This window comes from Danio rerio, chromosome 15 (assembly GCF_049306965.1).
Source record: "Danio rerio strain Tuebingen ecotype United States chromosome 15, GRCz12tu, whole genome shotgun sequence".
NCBI lineage: Eukaryota > Metazoa > Chordata > Actinopteri > Cypriniformes > Danionidae > Danio > Danio rerio.
Window position 1 is genome coordinate 50,637,679 of NC_133190.1, and position 24,822 is coordinate 50,662,500.

The window sequence follows — 24,822 nt, forward strand, 5'->3', positions numbered from 1 at the left end:
TATTATTCATGTGCATTTTTATTATTCATGTGCACTAATATTATTGATGTGCAATATTATTATTTATGTGCACTATTATTATTCATGTGCAATATTATTATTCATGTGCAATATTATTATTCATGTGCACTAATATTATTCATGTGCAATATTATTATTCATGTGCAATATTATTATTTATGTGCACTAATATTATTCATGTGCAATATTATTATTCATGTGCACTAATATTATTCATGTGCACTAATATTATTCATGTGCAATATTATTATTCATGTGCAATAATGTTATTCATGTGCATTAATTGGTCATGTTATAACAACCTTCTAGATGACCTTTATTCCTTACATTGTTGAATCATTAAATATTATCATATGTTTACTTGCAGGAGATCAAATATGGCAGTCGCTACAGCAGCAGTACGCTGAGTAATGGCATGAGTCTGCATCTGGGCGGATCATTGGACCGCAGCCGCACCCGAAGTGGGCGGGACAAGTGTGTGGGTGGAGCCGGGCCGGTGAGCGGAGCTACAGCGAGGTGGAGCCGTCGTGAAATCTGCCTTCTGTCCGCACTGGTGTTTGCAGCAGGAATGTGTGTGATTCTGGGATGCATGTTAGCATTAAAGTTCCTGTCGCTTGAATCCCAGGATTCTCAGTGTCGCCAGGATTGTGTGAAACGGCGTTCGCTTTTACGCGCCGCTAGATTCGTTCAGGGAAATATCGACCCCAGCGTTCAGCCCTGTCATGACTTCTACAGCTTTGCGTGTGGAGGATGGTTACGCAGACACGGGATACCAGAGGATAAACTGAGCTATGGGATTATCACTGCTATTGGAGAACAAAACCAGGACAAACTGCAGCGCCTCCTACAGGCACCGGTGCAGAGGAGAGAGCTCGAGAGTGCAGAGAGAAAGGTGCAAAAACAGATTATTCATGTGCTTTAATATTATTCATGTGCTTTAATATTATTCATGTGCATTACTATTATTATTCGTGTGCATAAATATTATTCATGTGCATAAATTAGTCATGTGCACAAGTATTATTCATGTGCATTAATATTATTATTCATGTGCATTAACATATTAATCATGTGCATTCATATTATTATTCATGTGCATTAATATATTATTCATGTGCATTAATATTATTATTCATGTGCTTTATTATTATTCATGTGCAAAAATATTATTATTTATGTACATTATTATTATTTATGTGCATTAATATTAATATTCATGTGCAATATTATTATTAATGTGCATAAATATTATTCATGTGCATTAATATTATTTTTGTGAATTAAAATATTCATGAGTATTATTATTTTATATGCATTTTTATTATTCATATGCATTAATATTGTTATTCATGTGCTTTAATATTATTTATGTGCATTAATATTACTTATATGCATTATTATTATTTATGTGCATTCATATTTTTATAGGTATTAATATTATTCATGTGCACTTATATTATTTGTGTGCATTAATATTATTCATAGGCATTAATATTATTTTACTGCATTAATTATTCATGTGCAATAATACTATTCATGTGCATTTTTATTAGTTATGGACATTAATTATTCTTTTGCACTAATATTATTTATTGATTAATTTATTTATTCATTCATTCATGAATTTTCTTTGCGGCTTAGTCCCTTTATTAATCTGGGGTCGCCACAGCGGAATGAATCGCCAAATTATCCAGCACATGTTTTTACGGATGCCCTTCCAGCTGCAACCCATCTCTGAGAAACATCCACACACACACACTCATTTACACTCATACACTACAGATAATTTTGCCTACCCAATTCCCCTATAGCGCATGTGTTTGGACTGTGGGGGAAACCGGAGCACCCGGAGGAAACCCACACCGACACGGGAGAACATGCAAACTCCACACAGAAACGCTAACCGACCCAGAACCAGAGATCTTCTTGCTGTGAAGTGACAGCACTACCTACTGTGCCACTGCGTCGCCCTAATATTATTCATGTGTATTAATTGTTTATATGCACTAATATTATTCATATGCATCCTTGTTATTAAAGTACAATAATATTATTATTTATGAGCGTTAATTATTCATATGCATTAATATTATTTATGTGCATTAATAGTTCACATTCATTAATATTATTCATCTTCACTAATATTATTCTTGTGGAAGAATAAATGCAAAATAATAAGCTAATTGTTTTTAACATGAATTCTAATTATTACTAATAATAATAATACAAGTGGTAATAAACAAAATTTTAAATAATAATAATAATAATAATAATAATAATAATAATAATTATTATTATTATTATTCTAATAATAATACTTATTATTATTATTATTATTATTATTATTATTATTATTTAAAATTTTGTTTATTACCACTTGTATTATTATTATTAGTAATAATTAAAATAATACATTCAAATAAAATGCTCATTTGTATCATTTAGTTGAATCAATTAATTAAATGTGTTATTTGCTTTCAATAATGCATTTAATTATTCAGTTATGTATTTTATTTTATAGTTTTTTAAATGCACATGTGTAACTGCATATTGTGTACCTTATTTTCTAATGTAATCTTATTTTTGTATTTTAATTTTAAGCATGACAGTTAATTTTGCTTATGAATTAAAAATTAAATTTTTTAGTTGTTATCCACAAATTAAATATTCTGGGGTAAAGATTTGTAATTTCATATGTTTTCTTAAAACATCTTATTTCCTCCAACAGGTGAAAGAATTTTACCGCTCATGCATAAACATCAAAGAAATCGACCGTCTGGGGGCAGGGCCTATGACCGAGGTGATTGACAGCTGCGGTGGGTGGGATCTGTCTGGAGCTCCTCCTGGAGGGGCGGGGTGGGACAGTGGCTCCGCCCCCATCAGGCCAGATTTTAATGAGATGCTGTATAAGACGCAGGGAGTTTACAGCACATCTGTGTTCTTCTCTCTTACCGTCAGCGTAGACGACAAAAACTCATCACGCAACGCCATACGGGTGAGAGAACACACTTCTGACTGTGTTTATTACAATATTGTTATCAGTGTTGGGGGTAATGCATTACAAATAATGTAGGTTATGTAATCACAGTACTTTTTTAAGTAACCATTGCTTTCGCATTTGCAAGAAATTTGTTACTTTTTCAAAGACATCATGGCAAATACTTTGATAGTCATTTAATCAAGGTCAGTGTTTGGACTTCTTGTAATACAATTTCATGATATAGAAAATAACCAATAGGAGCAATTCTTAACATAATAAAGTAATTTGGCCTTTAAAAAAAAGGTGTTTGTATGTAACTGTCAAGGCAATGTAAGCTACATTATTGGGTCATTTATTACTATAGTTGTTGTTGTTACCATGGCAACTTTAGAATCACTAAAACAGATCAGTTACTATTGTTGTTACCATGACAGCTATAGAATTGACAAAACAGATTAATTTATGGAGTTATTGTGTTACCAAAGCAACAGTAGAATCACCACGACGGATCAGTTACTATAATTGTTGTGTTACCATAGCAACTATAGAATCACCACAACACGTCAATTACTATAAATGTTTTTACCATAGCAACTACAGAATCACAACATATCAATTACTATATAGTTGTTCTGTTACCATAGCAACTGTAGAATCAACACAACATGTCAATAACTTTATTAGTTGTGTTACCATAGCAACTATAAAAATCACCACAACAATTCAATTACTATAATTGTTGTGTTACTATAGCAACTATAGAATCACCAAAGCATATTAATTACTGTAGTTGTTGTGTTACCATAGCAACTGTAGAATCACCACAACAAATCAATTACTTCAGTTGTTGTGTTACTATAGCCACTATAAAATCACCACAACAGCAAAATTACTTTAATTGTTATGTTACCATAGCAACTTCAGAATCGCCACAACATATCAATTACTATATAGTTGTTCTGTTACCATAGCAACTGTAGAATCGACACAACATGTCAATAACTTTATTAGTTGTGTTACCATAGCAACTATAAAAATCACCACAACAATTCAATTACTATAATTGTTGTGTTACTATAGCAACTATAGAATCACCAAAGCATATTAATTACTGTAGTTGTTGTGTTACCATAGCAACTGTAGAATCACCACAACAAATCAATTACTTCAGTTGTTGTGTTACTATAGCAACTATAAAATCACCACAACAGCAAAATGGGCTATATGCACGCATTACTTCCGCGTTTTGACTAAGGCCGCGGTCCAGCTTCCGGTCTAGGTGATTTTAAGCGGAGGTAAGCAGTATTATGGCAGAGTCGTCAATATTTACTCGCTGTTTGCGAGTAAATTATGGTCAACGATGTGCAAATGATTGTCCGGATGTGCTCTACAACACCGCAGAGCAAAGCTTGAGAAAGGTTTCAAGTTTTATGCATCTTCCTACCTGTGCAATTATGAAGGTAAGTTCAGCTAGCCTGAAGGCTAACTTTAGCGTTAATACTCTTACGATCCGTCCATCTGCAGCTTTATCACGTAAGTAAAAATAATCATATGTGTACGTAATTCTGTCTCAAAGTGTCAGGTAAAAACAGGGCAGGAATAAGATCTCAGTGAGAGCTCATTACTACCGATAGATCTATGAAGAAATCGGAGTCTCCTCACCAGCTGAGAGTAGGACAGCATAACTTACATGTGAAATTCTGTCCCATTCATACTTTTACTGTTCTAAAGTGACCACCACTGTTCAGTTCGGATAATTACAGAAACACAGATGCTGTCTTAGCTTGTAAGCATGATTATTGAGCAAGATGTATTAGGAATAAAATAATACAATGCCGTTCCATCCACAACAGACAAATAGCACTGTGTCAATGCTGAGATTTATTGCTGAAACAGTGGAGATGACAGATGCAGTGTAACAGTGTAGATAGCATGCTTTCTAATTAGTCGATAACATTGTAATTAAATGGGAGGGTGACCCAAAACAATAAGGTGTCATTAGTTAATTTCACATCAACAATTTGTCTATTGCAATATTTATTATTATTTATATTAATGAACAAATGCTTATTCATTGTGCTTGTTAACTCACAATGTAATAGCTAATGTTAACAAGCATGACTTTGGATTTTTATTCATTTTCAAATTAGTTTAACAATGCTAACTATTAAATATTAAATAGTTATTTTAATAGTGAGCAAATACATTAATTAATGAAACCTTATAGTTATTTTAATAGTGAGCAAATACATTAATTAATGAAACCTTATTTTAAAGTGTGACTAAAGGGAGCTACTTTTAATTAATTTAAATTAATGATTTACTGTGTAGTTTAATCTGATGATATTGCTGCAGATGCCTTTAAAAAGAAGATATTTTGAAGAAAGCTGAAAACCTGTAACCATTGACTCCCATAGTAGGAAAAAGAACTACTATGAATATCAGTGGTTGCAAGTTTCCAGCTTTCTTCAAAGTATTTTTGTTTGTGTTAAACATCAGAAAGAAACTCAAAACAGGTTTGGAACAAGTGAAGGATGAGGAAATAGAATTTTCAGTTTTGAGTGAACTGCCTTTAATGACTCTTTAAAAACCTAATATTATTCTTGTTTCTGTTTTCTAGGTAACATTATGAGATTCAGAGCTAGAAAATTTTATGTGTTACTTCATCCTGGAGCGGACATCCGTCAGAAGATCCATGCCATCGTCTGCTAGTTAATAGCTCCTGCTCTTGTGTGGCTGAGAGTGGGATATGCAAACATTTGGTTGCTTTGCTTTCCCAGACAGCCCATTACTCTGAAATGTGTAATGTTTGTTGTCACATGAACAATTGTTTGGAATGGATCAATTATGTGTTAAGTTCCATGAAACAGATTGGTGATTTATTTATTTATTTAATACGCATCAGCCCAAATACCTCTCTATGCACAAGTTACAGAAGAAGCACCTGATTCAAGAAAACAACTGATTCAATGTCATTGTTTCTGTTCATCTGAATAAAATATTTTTTTCAAAATGTTACATTTTTTTTGACAATTTTTTATTTCAAATTATATACAGTGAATTATATTTTATATGTACAGTGAATAATGAATTTTAAAAATTGCACTTAGAAAGTAGCTTAAGAAATGTTAATGTATATTAATGTTCAGTTTTTTTTTTACTTTAAAGGCAATGAAAACAAACTATCATTTGCCATAAAAGCTCCTTTCTTTAAATGTCTGCATCCGATTGGCACTCGAGCCTCGATCAGTTTTCTAGACTGAAATTGTCAGCTACACTCTTGTTTTTTTCTGTTTCTGTAAAATTCTCACGTTTAATATCAACAACCCACCTCTTCTGCACGACTTTGTCTTTTGGAAACGTGTGGAAACTAAGGTAAGAGTTCAATTTCTGATGCTGTGCGTTGCTGAACACAGCAGTGGTATCTACAAGTACTGTTCTCACGTCTTTGAAATGACACTTTTAAACGTTTAGATGTCATATTTATGTAGCTGACATAAACATGTATAAGTGGGCTATAATGGCATAAAACATTAAGACAACTGTCAAAACCAAAACATTACTCGTTTTTATCAGTAGCGCTCCTGTTGTAGCACTGTACTGTACGATCGGCGGAAGTAGGCTCGGGGTCTTAAATTTTACCGGAAATGCGTCACTCGCCGCCGTGCATAGAGCCCATTACTTTAATTGTCATGTTACCATAGCAACTTCAGAATCGCCACAACATATCAATTACTATATAGTTGTTCTGTTACCATAGCAACTGTAGAATCAACACAACATGTCAATAACTTTATTAGTTGTGTTACCATAGCAACTATAAAAATCACCACAACAATTCAATTACTATAATTGTTGTGTTACTATAGCAACTATAGAATCACCAAAGCATATTAATTACTGTAGTTGTTGTGTTACCATAGCAACTGTAGAATCACCACAACAAATCAATTACTTCAGTTGTTGTGTTACTATAGCAACTATAAAATCACCACAACAGCAAAATTACTTTAATTGTCATGTTACCATAGCAACTTCAGAATCGCCACAACAGATCAATTACTATATAGTTGTTCTGTTACCATAGCAACAATAGAATCACCACAACAGATCAATTACTATAGTTGTTGTGTTACCATAGCAACTATAGAATCACCACAACACGTCAATTACTATAAATGTTTTTACCATAGCAACTACAGAATCACAACATATCAATTACTATATAGTTGTTCTGTTACCATAGCAACTGTAGAATCAACACAACATGTCAATAACTTTATTAGTTGTGTTACCATAGCAACTATAAAAATCACCACAACAATTCAATTACTATAATTGTTGTGTTACTATAGCAACTATAGAATCACCAAAGCATATTAATTACTGTAGTTGTTGTGTTACCATAGCAACTGTAGAATCACCACAACAAATCAATTACTTAAGTTGTTGTGTTACTATAGCAACTATAAAATCACCACAACAGCAAAATTACTTTAATTGTTATGTTACCATAGCAACTTCAGAATCGCCACAACATATCAATTACTATATAGTTGTTCTGTTACCATAGCAACTGTAGAATCAACACAACATGTCAATAACTTTATTAGTTGTGTTACCATAGCAACTATAAAAATCACCACAACAATTCAATTACTATAATTGTTGTGTTACTATAGCAACTATAGAATCACCAAAGCATATTAATTACTGTAGTTGTTGTGTTACCATAGCAACTGTAGAATCACCACAACAAATCAATTACTTCAGTTGTTGTGTTACTATAGCAACTATAAAATCACCACAACAGCAAAATTACTTTAATTGTCATGTTACCATAGCAACTTCAGAATCGCCACAACAGATCAATTACTATATAGTTGTTCTGTTACCATAGCAACAATAGAATCACCACAACAGATCAATTACTATAGTTGTTGTGTTACCATAGCAACTATAGAATAACCAAAACAGATCAATAGCTTCATTGGTTGTGTTATCATAGCAACTATAATATTAGCAAAACAAATCAATTACTGTAGCTGTTGTGTTACCATAGCAACTGTTGAATCACCACAATAATTTCACGTGGGCCACTTTATTAAAGAAGCAGCACAATATTGTAATGCTTTTTATAAGCCACTTTTCCCAACACTGAATATGTCATCCAGCATGTGTGTGTGACAGATCGTGTGTGTGTGTGTCTGTGTGTGTGTATGTTTGCAGATTGATCAGGAGGGTCTGACTCTTCCAGAAAGAACTCTGTATCTTGGACAAGATGAAGACAGTGTGAAGGTGAAGCTCTCCATCGTCATCATCATCATCTCTCCATATGCACTTCTGTTCTTCATCCATCCGTCTGTCCGTCTGTCTGGCTGCCATCTGTCGCTCTCGCTGTGATCACATGGCTAATTGATGGTGTCACAGCTGGTGATGATGTCACAGACGAGCTGCTGGCTCTTAATAATGAGGTCACAGCGGTGGCTCCGTCACGCTTCATGACATCAGAGCCTCAGCACAATGCAGCTACTAATCTGAATCGACAAATCCACAAAATCCCACTGAGAGATCCAGGAGCGTGAACAAAACACGTCCAGGTCACAGTTACTACCACGTTTTCTCAATCCTAAATTGATCATCTTACCGCTTTTGTCAGAGCTCATATTTAATGTTGCTGGCCCATGCAGTGGAGGGTAACCCATTATAACTCATGCATGAAAGTTTCATTTATAACTGTTTAATTTAATTTATTATTCATAACTCATGCACTTAGTTTAAATTTGAATTAGATTCAACTTTATTGTTGTCACACATGTGCAAGTTTAAGACAACAAGAGTGCAGTTTAGGTCTAATCAGGAGCGCAACAGCAGCAAGCGCAAGTTATGCAATGATAGAAAACCAGCAAATTATAGAAGATTATTATTATATAACTTACATTTTACTCACAGCTCAAGAAATACTCATGCAATAAAGGGCTCTATTTTGACGGTGCAAAGCGCAAGGCGCAAACGCGTTCAGGGCGTGTCAGAATCCACTTTTCTAATATAAGGACGGGAAAATCCGCTTTGCGCCGTGGCACATGGTCTAAAAGGGTTGAGCTTATTCTCTCAATGAGTTATAGGTGTGTTTTGAGAATAAACCAATCAGAGTCTCATCTCCCATTCCCTTTAAGATCCAGCTGCCTCGCGCCATAAGCACATTTGCTATTTACATGACGACTTTGTAAGTGGAAAAACTGAATGCTTCACTAAAGAGAAAACAGTTAAACAGAGCATCTGCAGCAAGAGAATGAGAGAAACATTATTAACTTTCACTTTCGCTCTCGTGGATAGGGAAACCTTGTATGCACAGACATCAATTTGCCTATAAATAATTAATTTTGTTTGTTAAGCTCATATATATGTTTTAAAACAATTTCTAAATTCAGTTCTAGTTTCCAGCAAACGAATAAATGAACAATAATAACCAAGTGTGCTCAAAATACTGAGTTATATCCAAATATACATGCTGCGCCCCATATGGTCTAAAACCTGACAGGTGGACAAATCTAAGCTTGTTTTTAATAAAACAAATATAAATATGGATATAATAAATAATACTGCTAATAACCGAAAAAGCCTCCCGAGATGAAGAAGGCATGAACGCAGTTGTTTTATATTTATGTAGGCTAGAAAATAACATGTTTTGTAATATTTTAATCCTTTATATTCATATCCTTTATATATCCTTAATATTTAAATTATTTTTCATATGTAAGGATATTTGCGTATTGCTCTACATCTTGTGTGTATTAAGCAGTGTGTAAGCGAGACGCATAACCAGGGCCGGACGGAATCTGCGGACGTTTTTTGCTATTTCTCCTGAGAATTTTAGTAAAAATCTGCGGATTTCTGCGGAATTATTTTGGGAGTATCCAGCGGTGTATCATAACTTACACCTTAATATATTAAATAAAAAGTAATAAATTACTGAATAAAAACTGAATAAATTCAGATTTACACATTTACTCAAGTAAATAAACAGAATTAATAATGGGCTTAAAATCTGCATAAATTTGCGGAAAATCTGCGAAAAATCTGCAGAATTCTGTGCGAGCAGATTCCGTGTGGGCCTACGCATAACTAACGCGCTCTGCGCTGGACAATAGACCGGCTTTGTTTTGCTCTAAAGAACAGACTATTACTGTCAGGGTTGGTGAGGGGAAATGGGGAAAAAGGAGCGAGGACTCAAGTGCAGGAAAATGGGGAATTTATTAAATAATAAACATAAAATAAACTACCCCGAGGGGGAAAACATTAACAAAACAAATACATACACAAACAAACTTCACTGGGCTGGCTGGTAAGGAACAGGACTGGAAACATGACAAGACAAGGGTTCAAACAACAACATGTGATGACGAACTGGCACAGGACAGCAAAAGTGAGGGGTATATAAACTGTAGAAAATTAACACACAAACAGGTGAACACAATTAACTAATAATGGGTAAACAAGGAGGGTGGGACAAGACAATAGACGGGAGAGCGCATGACACAGAGAGACAACACAAGCCATGCGCTCACTTAACAGGACAAGAACATGCAGCCAATGAGAGAACTCATTAACCGCATGTTCATGACAACAAACACAACACTGAAGCACACGACAAAAGCACGTGACCACAATGTAAACACCGAGCCACGTGCTTTGACAAGAGACGCAAGACACGACAAGTGGTGCTCGCTGCAGAGCCATTTGGGCGAGCTGAGCTCCAAGGAGGGGGAGCTTGAGCTTGAGCTCCACCTTTTTTGCACCTCTTCTACGAGTGATGTCACTGGGGGTAGGGTTAGGGGTGGGGTTGGTGTACGCATTAAAACAGCTTACAGGAGGAGGAGCGAGAGCTCATGCTCCCCCTCGCTGGAGCTCAGCTCTGCTCAAATGGCTCTGCAGCGAGCACCCTCTCAGACACGAGCACACGATAGATAAACACCTCACCGTGCGCTCACACATAAGCAACGCGCATGCTTCATCTCAGCGCCAACCAAAACTGAAACCAACTAGACGGAGGCACAGAGAATAAAGTTTGTTCTGACAGAACAAACACAAACACTAGTACAAGAGCGCGCGCGTCTGAGGGACGCAGAGCGTGCAAGGCCACATCAAGGACCAGACATGAGTAGTGTCAGAGCTCTGCCACCAAAACAAGAATTTACAAGACCAAAGTGGCAGAGCTCTGACAATTACAGTTTTTTAAAATATCAACGTGCCAAAACACGCCAGCTTTTTTTAGAGCAGAACGCCTATGGGCGCACATATGAGCGCAAATGCATTTTCTAGTAGTGGAAAACATCAAAATGACTCTTGCGCCGAACTGAAACTAGCAAACAACTATTACGTCTATTGGGTGTTTGATAGGGGCCCAGAGAGTCACTTATAACGCATACATTCGGCATACAAACAAGCTTAAAACATGCCTGAAAATGGCTCCTTCTGCTGTTGTGTGTTAAATGGACCAAATAAAATCTTGGGTTTCCAGATGAAATTAATGTCGGACGGCTGTCAGTTGTGATCGTGTCATAATTATTTGTTTTTCTGCATTTGATCAGATTCTGGCGTCCTATAAAGCGCTGATGGAGAGACTGCTGAGCATGCTGGGAGCTCACAACGCCACGCTCAAATCCCGAGAGATTCTGGATCTGGAGACCAAACTGGCAAACGTACGTTTGTGTCCTCGCTTTGTCAGCGATTGAAAAAAAATATTTGCTCCTTTTAAAAACTTTGCAACAGTTGATTTGTTGAAATATTTAATTTCAGTATTAATTAATAAGCAAAAATGAACCTCTTTGCAAGTCTCCTCTGGTCCCCAGCACTGCTGTTGAATCCACTGTTCAGATGTATGCTGAGAGTTTAGTAGTCAGGTTTTTGCTCCTGTGTGGAGCACTAGTCTCCTTCTGTTGTGTTCTGATGTGATTTCTGACTGCTGTAGCTGTGAAATAACTCTAATCATTCAGCGGAGTGATATGAAGCTGTACTGCGCTCTAAACCTGCCGGAACTCCTTTAGCTGTGTCTTTATCTGACAATAACCAAACACCTGAGAGTGACCATCAGCCAATCAGAATCAAGAGTTCAGCAGATCAGTGGTATAATGTTAGGCCGCGTTTACACTGCGCTGTTCAAGTGACTCAATTCCGATTTGTTTCTCCAGTCATGTGGCACAGATGGGATACGGCCCATGTACGTGTAAGCAGGAACAAATCACTTGCATTCCGATTTACTCAAATCAGATTCAGGCCTTGTTCATGTGTGGAAGTTTATCTGATATGAATGGGATCTGTGTCCTCGTGTCTGCAGTGTAAGCAGGTAGATCGCATTTTCACCTGTCACGAGTCGTGCGTCATTAAAAACCGTAGCCAATGACGTCAAGTCTGACACTTTCATTACAAAACAGACTTCAGCAGAGTCCCAAACCTTAAATCTCAAGCATGAGGACTCAAACAGCTCTCATATGGTCATATAGCGCAGGTATTAGAGCATGTTAACGAGAGCGCAATGTCCGCCACATATTCAATATAAACTAATATAAAACTAGTGCAGCTACATCACATGCATACATCACGCCATAGACATTACATTAAGACGCCTAAAGGTTTACAAAAGCCGATATATCAAAAGAAGATGGACAAATGAGAAGCTTTCTGTCATAAACTAGAGTAAAACAGATTACATACAGGAGTAGAGAAAAGAGCAATCTTTAATTATCCGCTGTTAGTCAGCGCCCGCTCTTTTTTTCCTGGTCACTGCGCCTTTGCCGTGTGCTGTGTAAATGCAGACGATCATATACGAGTCACTTTTTATAGACGATGTAAGCAGGTCAACAAATAATCAGATACAGTCACAAAATCGGAATTGACCATCTAGATCTGCAGTGTAAATGTGATATGGAGCTGTAATGCGCTCTAAACCTGCCGGAACTACTTTAGCTGTGCCTTAATCTGACAATAACCAAACACCTGAGAGTGACCAGCAGCCAATCAGAGTTGTAATGTAAATTTTTTACAACTGTTGAGTTCACATCTGTGTAAACGTTGAGTTCAGAGTGTTGGGAGGATTGTCTTATAGGTGCTCTGTGACTCTTCTGCATCATAAAACGGCATCATATGTGTGCAGATATTCAGAAACATGCTCAGGGAACATTCTTGTTTATCTTGTTTTTGTAATATTTTGTTTTATTTAACATGTTTTATAAGATATTTAACAAAGACAGTACAATACCAATAAAAAGAAGAAAAAATATAATAATGCAAGAGAGTTGACATTAGCCCCCCACCCCCTCAAAAAAAACCGTCTCAGTTACCAAATATACATAAATATATACACATGACATATGTAGCATAAACATATTAAGAAAAGATGACAGTATTCACGTTTTTACAAAGTCAGTGTCATGAGTGTATGAACATTCTTGTTAATCTGATAAGCAATACTGAAGTCAGATATTCTGCTGAACATGTGTGATGTGCCAGAACGCTGTCTTTGTTTTGGTCATTTAAACCTGTCCAATGCCAATTATAGTTTAGCACCCCGGTTTGCCAGATGGTGGAAAGCCGCGTATTTCATTTATTCAGTGTGGAAGACTCTCAAAGCATGCATCTGTGACCGAAATGCGACCTCTGGTGGACAGTAGCAGACTCTGAAATGAGACGCAGATTTAGAGTTCCACATGAGGTTATTAATTAGCACATAATATAAATATTAGGAGTGTAAACATTAGGTGAGCAGGTCACATTGTAACCCCGTGTCTTAACAACATACTACGTGACGAGATACACAGTGATGAGCAGTTTGACTGTCTGCAGCAGAGGAAACAGGACAGAAATGTAAATACAGCCATTCAGGAGTACATAATAGTGCACTCACTGCACTCCAGCACAATGCTGAGCTTTATAATCTAATGAAGACATATTAAAGCTCTTTAACATGATCAAATGTAGATGCTGAATCCCTGATAGGTGTTGGTTTGCACTGAGTCTGTGAGAATATTCCTTCTATCGTGTGCTGTTGCTTTTATATACAACACGACTCAAATCAGCCTTTAGGCTCGATAGTCAGACTCACTTCTGTTGGTGTCGTCAATCTGGCAACCTGCACCTGTGTGTGTTTTGATCCGGGAGTGCAATACCTAGTTCAACCACTGGGTGTCAAACTTACATACTGCACCTTTAAGATTAGTTCCTTGATTGCTTAATTGATTGATTGGTTGATTGATAGATTGATTGATTGATTGATTGATTGATTGAATTAATGATTGATTGAATTAATGATTGATTGAATTAATGATTGATTGATTGATTGGTTGATTGATTAATTGATTGATTGATTGATTGATTGATTGATTGATTGATTGATTGATTGATTGATTGATTGATTGATTGATTGATTTAATGATTGATTGATTTATTGATTGATTGATTGATTGATTGATTGATTGATTGATTGATTGATTGATTGATTGATTGATTGATTGATTGATTGATTGATTGATTGATTGATTGATTGATTTTTGCTTAGATCACTGTCTCTGAGTATGAAGACCAAAGAAAAGACATCAGCAGCATGTATAACAGAATAACACTAAAACAACTGCAGAAAATGGCTCCAAGTGTGAGTAAAACACACACACACACAAACACACACACACACACACACACACACACACATGTGCAGTTGTCTTTATTTTACATTTTCAAAATGCTTCATTCTGTCTGATTTGTGAGCCGCTTTATCATGGGGACCCAAAATGTCCCCACAGGGTCATTTACTGGTATTGCTTTACATGTGGGGACATTTGGTCCCCACAATGTCAGACATACAGAATATAGTACACAAATCTCCCACTCATGGTGACACACACACTCTCTTTCTCTCTGTCACACACACACACACACACACACACACACACAGACACACACACACACACACACAGATACACACTCAAACACACACACATTTACAGACATTTACACAGATACACACACACACATAGAGGTCCACACACATCACACACAAACACGTTTACAAAGACACTCTTATACACGCACACACACAAATTTAGACACACACACACACACACACACACACACACAGATAAACACAAATTTAAAAATCATATACACACACTCATACACACACACAGACGCACTCATACACACACACTGACAAACACACAGACATTCTCATACACATACACACGCACACACACATACACACGCACACACACATACACACACACACACACACACGCACACACACACACACACTTGAACCAATGATTCAATGATCAGTTCAGCTCACTTATTTAAGTTCTAAAACGAATCAGCCACTTGAAGCGAATCATTTGAGTGGATGATTCAGTGAATCACTTGTAAAGGCAGCAGTCTGCTCACCTTTAGCCCACCAATCACAGGTTAAAATGAGCTCATATTTAATTTCCTCAGCTTCATTAAACAGCGTTGTTGCTACAGTCAGAATACAGTGAGTTAAACACAGTCCTGCATCCATCTATGTGCTGTTCTGGATGCGGCGTTGAAGCTGGTTTGCTGTTCCTGATGTTTACTGATGTTCCAGCTGTTGTCGTGGAGCAGATAAAGAGCAGGTTTATATGCGCTGAGGGTCTCTGAGAGAGTAATGGCCTCGTCTGAATCCTCCAGATGACCTTCTGCAAACATTAACATCACAAACAAACACAAGATATATACTCAAATCTGATATATGGCCATATGAATACATACAGTGCCCATAGAAAATCATCATAGTCCTTTATTTGTCATACAGCCTGAAATCAAATCATGTACCAATGAACTTTTCCAGCCTTTCAAAAGCTATAGACTTTCATGATGATATTTTATCAGCACTGTATATTTAAAGTTATCGTTAATATATTTGAACACATTTGTAACTCAAATAGTTAGAAACTAGTATAATTGTGCATTATTATAATACACGAGTATTATAAAATATTATCTATTTAGCTATTAAGGCTTAAATAAGGGTATTTTTTTCTTTCTGTCTTTTAAAATAGCACAAAAGTATCCTGCTTGAATATATGTGATGTGAAATGAAGGTTAGCACAAAAGTAATCTAAATGTAACCCAAAAGTAATCAATTACTACATCATACATTTGTATTTAAAGTAATCTAAATGTAACCCAAAAGTAATCAATTACTACATCATATATTTGTATTTAAAGTAATCTAAATGTAACCCAAAAGTAATCAATTATTACATCATATATTTGTAATTTATCGAAATGTAACCCAAAAGTAATCAATTACTACATCATACAATTGTAATTCAAGTAATCTAAATTTAATCCAAAAGTAATTAATTACTACATCATAATCTAAATGAAATCCAAAAGTAATTGATTACTACATCATACATTTTCTAAATGTAATCCAAAAGTAATCAATTACTACTTCACACATTTTTAATTAATTTAAATATAATCCAAAAGTAATCAATTACTACATCATACATTGGTAATTAAAGTAATCTAAATGTAATCCAAAAGTAATCAATTACTACATCATACGTTGGTAATTAAAGTAATCTAAATGTAATCCAAAAGTAATCAATTACTACATCATGCATTGGTAATTAGAGTAATCTAAATGTAATCCAAAAGTAATCAATTACTACATCATACGTTGGTAATTAAAGTAATCTAAATGTAATCCAAAAGTAATCAATTACTACATCATACATTTTTAATTAAAGTAATCTAAATGTAATCCAAAAGTAATCAATTACTACATCATACAATTGTAATTAAAGTAATCTAAATGTGATCTAAAAATAGTTAGATTGCATTACCATAAATCTTTGAAAAAAGTAATCTGAATGTAATCCAAAAATCATTACCAAAAACAATATTAATAAATATAATCTAAATGTATTTCAAAAGTACCCAGATTACATTACCATAAATTTGTAATTTAAATGTATTCTAAAAGTAATCAGATTACATTACCAAACATTTACCATAAATGTGTAACACTAGTCTAAGTGTAATCCAAAAGTAGTCAGATTATGTTAATCTGAATGTGTAATAAAGTTCATCTAAATGTAAAATACATTACCACAAATGTGTAATAAATATAATCTAAATTTTATCCAGTAGTATATATAAATGTAATCCAAAACTTGTCAGATTACATTACCATAAATGTGTCATAAAAGTAATCTAAATGTAATCCAAAAATACATTACCACAAATGTGTAATAAATGTAATCTAAATGTAAACCAAAAGTAGGCAGATTATGTTACTCTAAATGTGTAATATGTTGTCTAAATGAAATCTAAAAGTAATCAGATTACATTACTAAACATTTACCATAAATGTGTAACACAAGTAGTCTAAGTGTGATTCAAGCGTAGTAGTGTAATTAAAGTAATCTAAATGTAATCTAAATGTAGTCTGATCACATTACCATAGATCTTTAAAAAGTAGTCTAAATATAATTCAAAAGCAATTAGATTACCTTACTTTAAACTGGTAATAAAAGTAATTTAAATGTAATCCAAAAGTACTCAGAAAAGGTTATCATATATGTATAATAAAGGTAATCTAAATGTAATCCAAAAAATGCCAGATTACATTACCATAAATCTGTAATAAAAGTTATCTGGATGTAATCCAAAATCATTACTATAAATGTGTAATCAAAGTAATCTAAATGTAATCCAAAAGTAGTCAGATTATGTTACCTTAATTTTGTAATACAAGTAATCTAAATGTTATCCAAAATTTGTCAGATTAAATTACCATAAATCTTTCATAAAAGTAATTTGAGTGTAATCCAAAAATATATTGCCACAAATGTGTAATAAAAGTAATCCAAATGTAATCCAAAAGTCGTCAGACTAAGGTTCTGTACATATGTAATAAAGTAATCTAAATGTATTTCAAAAGTACTCAGAATTCATTACCATAAATGTGTAGCACAAGTAGTCAAAGTGTGATTCAAAAGCATTCAGATAAATTTGATATCAATGTGTAATTAAAGTAATCTAAAATTTAATCTAAATGTTGTCAGGTTACCATACCATAAATCTATAAAATAAAAAGGAGTTCTCTTTAAATGTAATTCAAAAGTAATTTGATTACTTAAAATTTTTAATAAAAGTAATTTAAATGAAATCCAATGTAATCCAAAAGTAGTCAAAATAGGTTACCATATATGTGTAATAAAGGTAATCTAAATGTAATCCAAAAGATGTCAGATTACATTACAATAAATCTCTAATAAAAGAAATCTGGATGTAATTAAAAAATTATTACTATGAATGTGTAATCAAAGTAATCTATATGTAATCCAAAATGAATCAATTACTACATCATACATTTGTAATTAAAGTAATCTAAATGTAACCCAAACATAGTGTGAATATGTCACCATAAATCTGTAATAAAAGTAATTTAAATGTAGTCACATTATGTTACCCTAAATGTGTTATGAAACTAACTTAAATGTAATCCAAAAGTAATTAACTGACATCAAAAATATGTTATTAAAGTAATATAAATGTTACCCAAAGGTAGTCAGAATAGGTTACCAAAAAATGTAATTTAAAAGTTGTCAGATTACATTACAATAAATCTGTAATACATATAATCTGGATATAATCCAAAAATCATTACCATAAATGTGTAATAAAAGTAATCTAAATGTAATCCAAAAGTAGTCAGATTACGTTACCATACATATGTCATAAATGCAATCTACTGTAAATGTAATCCAAAAGTAGTTGAATTACATTACAATAAATGTGTAATAAAAGTAATCTAAATGTAATCTAAAAGTAGTCAGATTACATTACAATAAACATGTAATAAAAGTTATCTAAATGTAATCCAAAAGTAGCTCGATCTTTCAGCTGTATAAAATGCAGAGCCGTAAATGAGGCTTAAGTCAATGAACAGGTTTACTGGCATCTGTTTGTCTGAAGAGCGTGTAAACATTGTCTTCTCCCGCTCTTTAGTTCCACTGGAAGCGTCTGCTTGACCGCATCTTCAACGATAATTTCTCTGAGGAGGAGGAGATTGTGGTTTTGGCCACTGACTACATGCAAACGGTGTCGGACATCATCAAAACCACCTCTAAACGGTAGGAGTCCACTCAGCGTATGACAAAACACTCTTATTGTGATGTAAACTCATTATAATTTAGTAACATTTACAGTAAGCCCGCATGAGAAGAATACTGTTGTAATTTATAGTAAATGTAGTGGTTTTGAAACTTACTATAATTAATTTGTTGTGGTGTTTTTACAGTTGCTATGGTAACAAAACAACTAAAGTAATTGAGATCTGTTATGGTGATTCTACAGTTTCCATTGTAACAACAACTATTGTGATTGATCTGTTACGGTGATTCTACAGTTGCTATGGTAAAACAACTACTGTAGTAATTGTCAGTTGTTATGGTTATTCTACAGTTGCTATGGTAACAACAACTTTAGTAACTGATCTGTTGTGGTTATTTTTATAGTTGCTATAGTAACTCACCAAATAAGTAATCGTGATCTGCTGTGGTGATTTTACAGTTGCTATGGGAACACAACAACTATACTAATTATCTGTTTTGGTTATTCTACAGTTGCTATGGGAACACAACAACTAAAGTAGTTGTAATCTGCTGTGTTGATTCTACAGTTGCTATGGTAACACAACAACTATAGTACTTGTCATTTGTTATGGTTATTCTACAGTTGCTATGGTAACAACAACTATAGTAACTGATCTGTTGTGGTTATTCTACAGTTGCTCTGGGAACACAACAACTAAAGTAATTGTAATCTGCTGTGGTGATTCTACTGCTGCTTTGGTAACAACTATAGTAGTTGACCTGTTGTGGTGATTCTACAGTTGCTATGGTAACAAAAACTATAGTAATTAATCTGTTTGGTTATTTTATATTTGCTATGGTAACACAACAACTAAAGTAATTGCGATATGTTGTAGTGATTCTGCCGTTGCTATGGTAATAACTATAGTAGTTGATCTGTTGTGGTTATTCCATGGTTGCCATGGTAACACATCAACTGTAGTAATTGTGATCTGTTGTGGTTATTCTGCAGTTGCTATGGTAACAACAACTAACGTAATTGTGATCTGTTGTGTTGGTTGTACAGTTGCTATGGTAACACAACTATAGTAATATAAACAAATGTCCACAAATACCACAACAGGGCAAGTATAGTACAGTATTTATTGATTGTGTGAGAACGTGTGTGTGTTTGTGAGAGTATTTGTGGCACACAAGGACAATGGACAGAAACCATGGGAAACCTATGGAATATCCCCACAATTCTAAAAAACAAACGCGGGCCTTGTGTGGGTTTGTGTGTGTGGCTTTATTTGAGGTGTCACTGTTGGGTGAACACTCATCTGCACTGAGGCTGATTAGAATCGACCCATAGCGGTCCTACCTGTTTACACACACACACACACACACACACACACACACACACACACACACACACACATACAGAAATTCTCCAGAGAGCAGGAGTCAAGTGCTGAATGTGAAGGGTTAGTGTGTGTCCAGCTGTCAGCTTATTCTCATGGGAGTCTCTCTCTCTCTCTCTCTCTCTCTCTCTCTCTCTCTCTCTCTCTGTGTGTGTGTGTGTGTGTGTGTGTGTGTTCTGTGACAGTCAGTCAGTTTTGCCACCATATTTCTCTGTTTCTTTCCCTATAATTGGATTTATTGAAGTGTCTGTTCTCTGTCCATCAGTCTTTCTTTAACTCGGCCTGTGCCTAAAATAGTAATGAGAATAATTATGATTATTTTAATGAATAAAGTACATTCTGGTTCAGTTTTTCCACATAATGGTGACAGATGGACAGTTCTAATGATTCCACATAATTATTTTAGCACAAGAAGAATTTGCTGCCAAAATAATAATAAACATAATTTGAATAATAATAATAATATATATTTGATGCTATAGTTTTTTTTTAATTAATGCATTAATAAATTCATTACATTACTCACACTAATTCATTCATTCATTCTTTTTCCTTCGGCTTAGTTTCTATTTCTGAGGTCGCCAAAGCAGAATGAACCGCCAACTATTCCAGCATATGTTTTTCACAGCAGATTTGTTTTTCCAGCCGCAACCCAGTACTGGAAAACACCCATACACACTCTTTCACACACACACACACTCATGTACTACGGCCAATTTAGTTGATCAGTTCCCCTATAGCGCATGTGTTTGGACTGTGGGTGAAACCGGAGCACTCGGAGAAAACCCACACCAACACGGAGAGAACATGCAAACTCCACACAGAAACACCAACTGACCCGGCCAGGATTTGAACCCACGACTTTAGATGGATGGTTGAATGGATGGCTGGATAGATAGATCAATAGATGGATGGATGAATATATGGATGGATGGACCTTTAGACAGGGTGGATAGAGGGGTAGATGGAACAATAGATGAAGGGATGGAAATATATGGTTGGATGGATAGGTAGATAGAGGAATAGATGGTATGATGGATGGATGGATGGATGGATGGATGGAATGATAGACAGATGGTTGGTTGGATGGATGGATGGATAGACAGGTAGATAGAGAGATAGATGGAACAATAGACAGATGATTGGATGGATGGATGATGGATAGACAGGTCGATAGAGGGATAGATGGAACAATGTATGGATGGAGGGAGAGATGGATTGATATATGGAAGGAAAGGTGGATGGTGAGACTGGTAGATGGAGGAATGGATGGAACAATAGACAGATGGACAGATGGATGGATGAATAAATAGAGAGATAGATGGATGGACGGCGGACGGGTACATGGACTGATAAATGAAAGGGATGGATGAAGAGATGGATAGATTGATGGACAGGTAGTTAAAGAGGTGGAGCAAAACAAACAGGATGGATTTACGGATGGACGGACGGATAGACAGACAGACAGACAGACAGACAGACAGACAGATAGACAGATAGATAGATAGATAGATAGATAGATAGATAGATAGATAGATAGATAGATAGATAGATAGATAGATAGATAGATAGATAGATAGATAGATAGATAGATAGATAGATAGATAGATAGATAGATGAAAGGATAGACTGATGGATGGATGGATGGATGGATGGATGGATAGACAGGTAGATTGATATTATATTATATTATATTATATTATATTATTTTATTTTATTTTATATTATATTATATTATATTATATTATATTATATTATATTATATTATATTATTATATATTATATTATATTATTATATATTATATTATATTATTTTATATTGTATTATTTTATTTTATTTTATTTTATTTTATTTTATTTTATATTATATTATATTATATTATTTTATTTTATATTTTATTATATTATATTATATTATATTATATTATTTTATATTATATTATATTATATTATTATATATTATATTATATTATTATATATTATATTATATTATTTTATATTGTATTATTTTATTTTATTTTATTTTATTTTATATTATATTATATTATATTATATTATATTATATTATATTATATTATATTATATTATATTATTTTATTTTATATTTTATTTTATTATATTATATTATATTATATTATATTATATTATATTATATTATATTATATTATATTATATTGTATTATATTATATTATATTATATTATATTATATTATATTATTATATATTATATTATATTATTTTATATTATATTATTTTATATTATATTATATTATATTATATTATATTATATTATTTTATTTTATTTTATTTAATTTTATATTATATTATATTATATTATATTATATTATATTATATTATATTATATTATATTATTTTATATTATATTATATTATTTTATTTTATTTTATATTATATTATATTATATTATATTATATTATATTATATTATATTATATTATATTATATTATATTATATTATTTTATATTATATTATATTATATTATATTATATTATATTATATTATATTATTTTATTTTATATTATATTATATTATATTATATTATATTATATTATATTATATTATATTATATTATATTATATTATATTGTATTGTATTGTATTGTATTATTTTATATTATATTATATTATATTATATTGTATTGTAGTTTATTGTATTGTATTATATTAAATTAAATTATATTATATTATATTATATTATATTATATTATATTATATTATTTTATTTTATATTATATTATTTTATTTTATATTATATTATATTATATTATATTATATTATATTATATTATATTATATTATATTATATTATATATTATATATATATATATATATATATATATATATATATATATATATATATATATATATATTTATATATATATATATATATATATATATATATATATTGCTTTCTGAAGGATCGTGTGACAGAAAATTCAGCTTTAAACACACTGTAAATCACACTTTACTATATTTTCTCCATGAATAACGGCAATTTTACATTGCAACAATATTTTACACTGTTTTAACTCCTTTTCTGCGTCTGAAGGGAAACGGCCTCATTGAATGTCAGTGATTTCACAGATGTTCATCTCTTTCTTGCAGAAGACATTGAGTCCTTTTCATCCCTTTTTCGTAATAACACACTATATCCCATAATATTCTCCCAATGACCCTTTCCTCCATAATCACTGTTATTAAAATCACCATGGCGATCTGTGTGTCTCCCGCCAATGGGCTTTTGATGTGGAGCGCGGACACACAGTGACTTTTATTCTGCTCTTTGTTCTGCTGGTTTTATCCTGCAGTTTGGGTTTTTTCAGGAAAACTTCTTTCTCTCTTTTCAAATGCAGCATTTTCTCGCGAGCAGCGCTGGAGAAGCGGACGCCTGTAGCTGCTCTTTGTGCTGACTGTAAAATAAAGAAAGCAGAAATTGGTTTTGTTGTCGGTGTTGCTCAAAGCAGCGTGTCGGCTGGGTTTCACATCTTCACGTGTCGCAGAGTCAGCAGAAAACTAGAGCTAGAGCAAACCTGCGACTTTACACATCCAGACCAGAGTTTACCGTAGTACTGAACATGATGGATGGATGGATGGATGGATGGATGGAGAGATAGATGGAGAGATGGATGGATGGATGGATGGATGGATGGATGGATGGATGGATGGATGGATGGATGGATGGATGGGTGGATAGACAAGTAGATTGAGGGATAGATTGAATGATAGACAGATGGATGGATGGATGGATGGATGGATGGATGGATGGATGGATGGATGGATGGATGGAAAGATGAGTGAGTGAATGGATGGGTGGATGGATGGACGGACGGACAAGTAGATTGAGGGACAGAGGAAAAAATAGACAGATAGATGGATAGATGGATGATGGATAGATGGATGAATCAATATATGGATGGATATACAGGTTGATAGAGGGATAGATGGAAGGATAGAGAGATGGATGGAAGAAGAGATGGATGGATAAAGGGAGAGACTGTTAGATAGAAGGATAGATGGAACAACGGAAAGATAGATGGATGGATGGAGAGATGGATGGATGAATGTATAGACAAGTAGATAGAGGGATAAATAGAACAATGAAACAGTAGACAGATGAATGGTTGGATGAATGCATGAGTGGATGGATGGATGGAGGGATGGAGGGATGGATAGACAAGTAAATAAAGGGATAGATGGAACAATGGAACTGTAGACAGATCGATGAATGCATGAGTGCATGGATGGATGGATGGACGGCCAAATGGATGGATGGATGGATGCATG

At 33.7% G+C, this 24,822-nt stretch overlaps 1 protein-coding gene and 1 long non-coding RNA gene across 2 annotated transcripts in view; both read left to right on the plus strand.

The window, feature by feature from the left end:
- Positions 1–24,822, plus strand: part of ecel1 (endothelin converting enzyme-like 1) — a 72,864-nt gene that overhangs the window by 19,904 nt on the left and 28,138 nt on the right. Inside the window, exons 3-8 of the mRNA XM_073924144.1 lie at positions 389–913; positions 2,750–3,016; positions 8,231–8,299; positions 11,593–11,703; positions 14,556–14,648; positions 19,031–19,155. Coding sequence (XP_073780245.1) covers positions 389–913; positions 2,750–3,016; positions 8,231–8,299; positions 11,593–11,703; positions 14,556–14,648; positions 19,031–19,155 — 1,190 coding nt within the window. The remainder of the gene's footprint in view (positions 1–388; positions 914–2,749; positions 3,017–8,230; positions 8,300–11,592; positions 11,704–14,555; positions 14,649–19,030; positions 19,156–24,822) is intronic.
- Positions 4,283–6,019, plus strand: LOC141378019 (uncharacterized). Its single transcript, XR_012391282.1, has 2 exons — positions 4,283–4,461; positions 5,622–6,019. It is a non-coding gene; the product is annotated as an uncharacterized lncRNA (long non-coding RNA).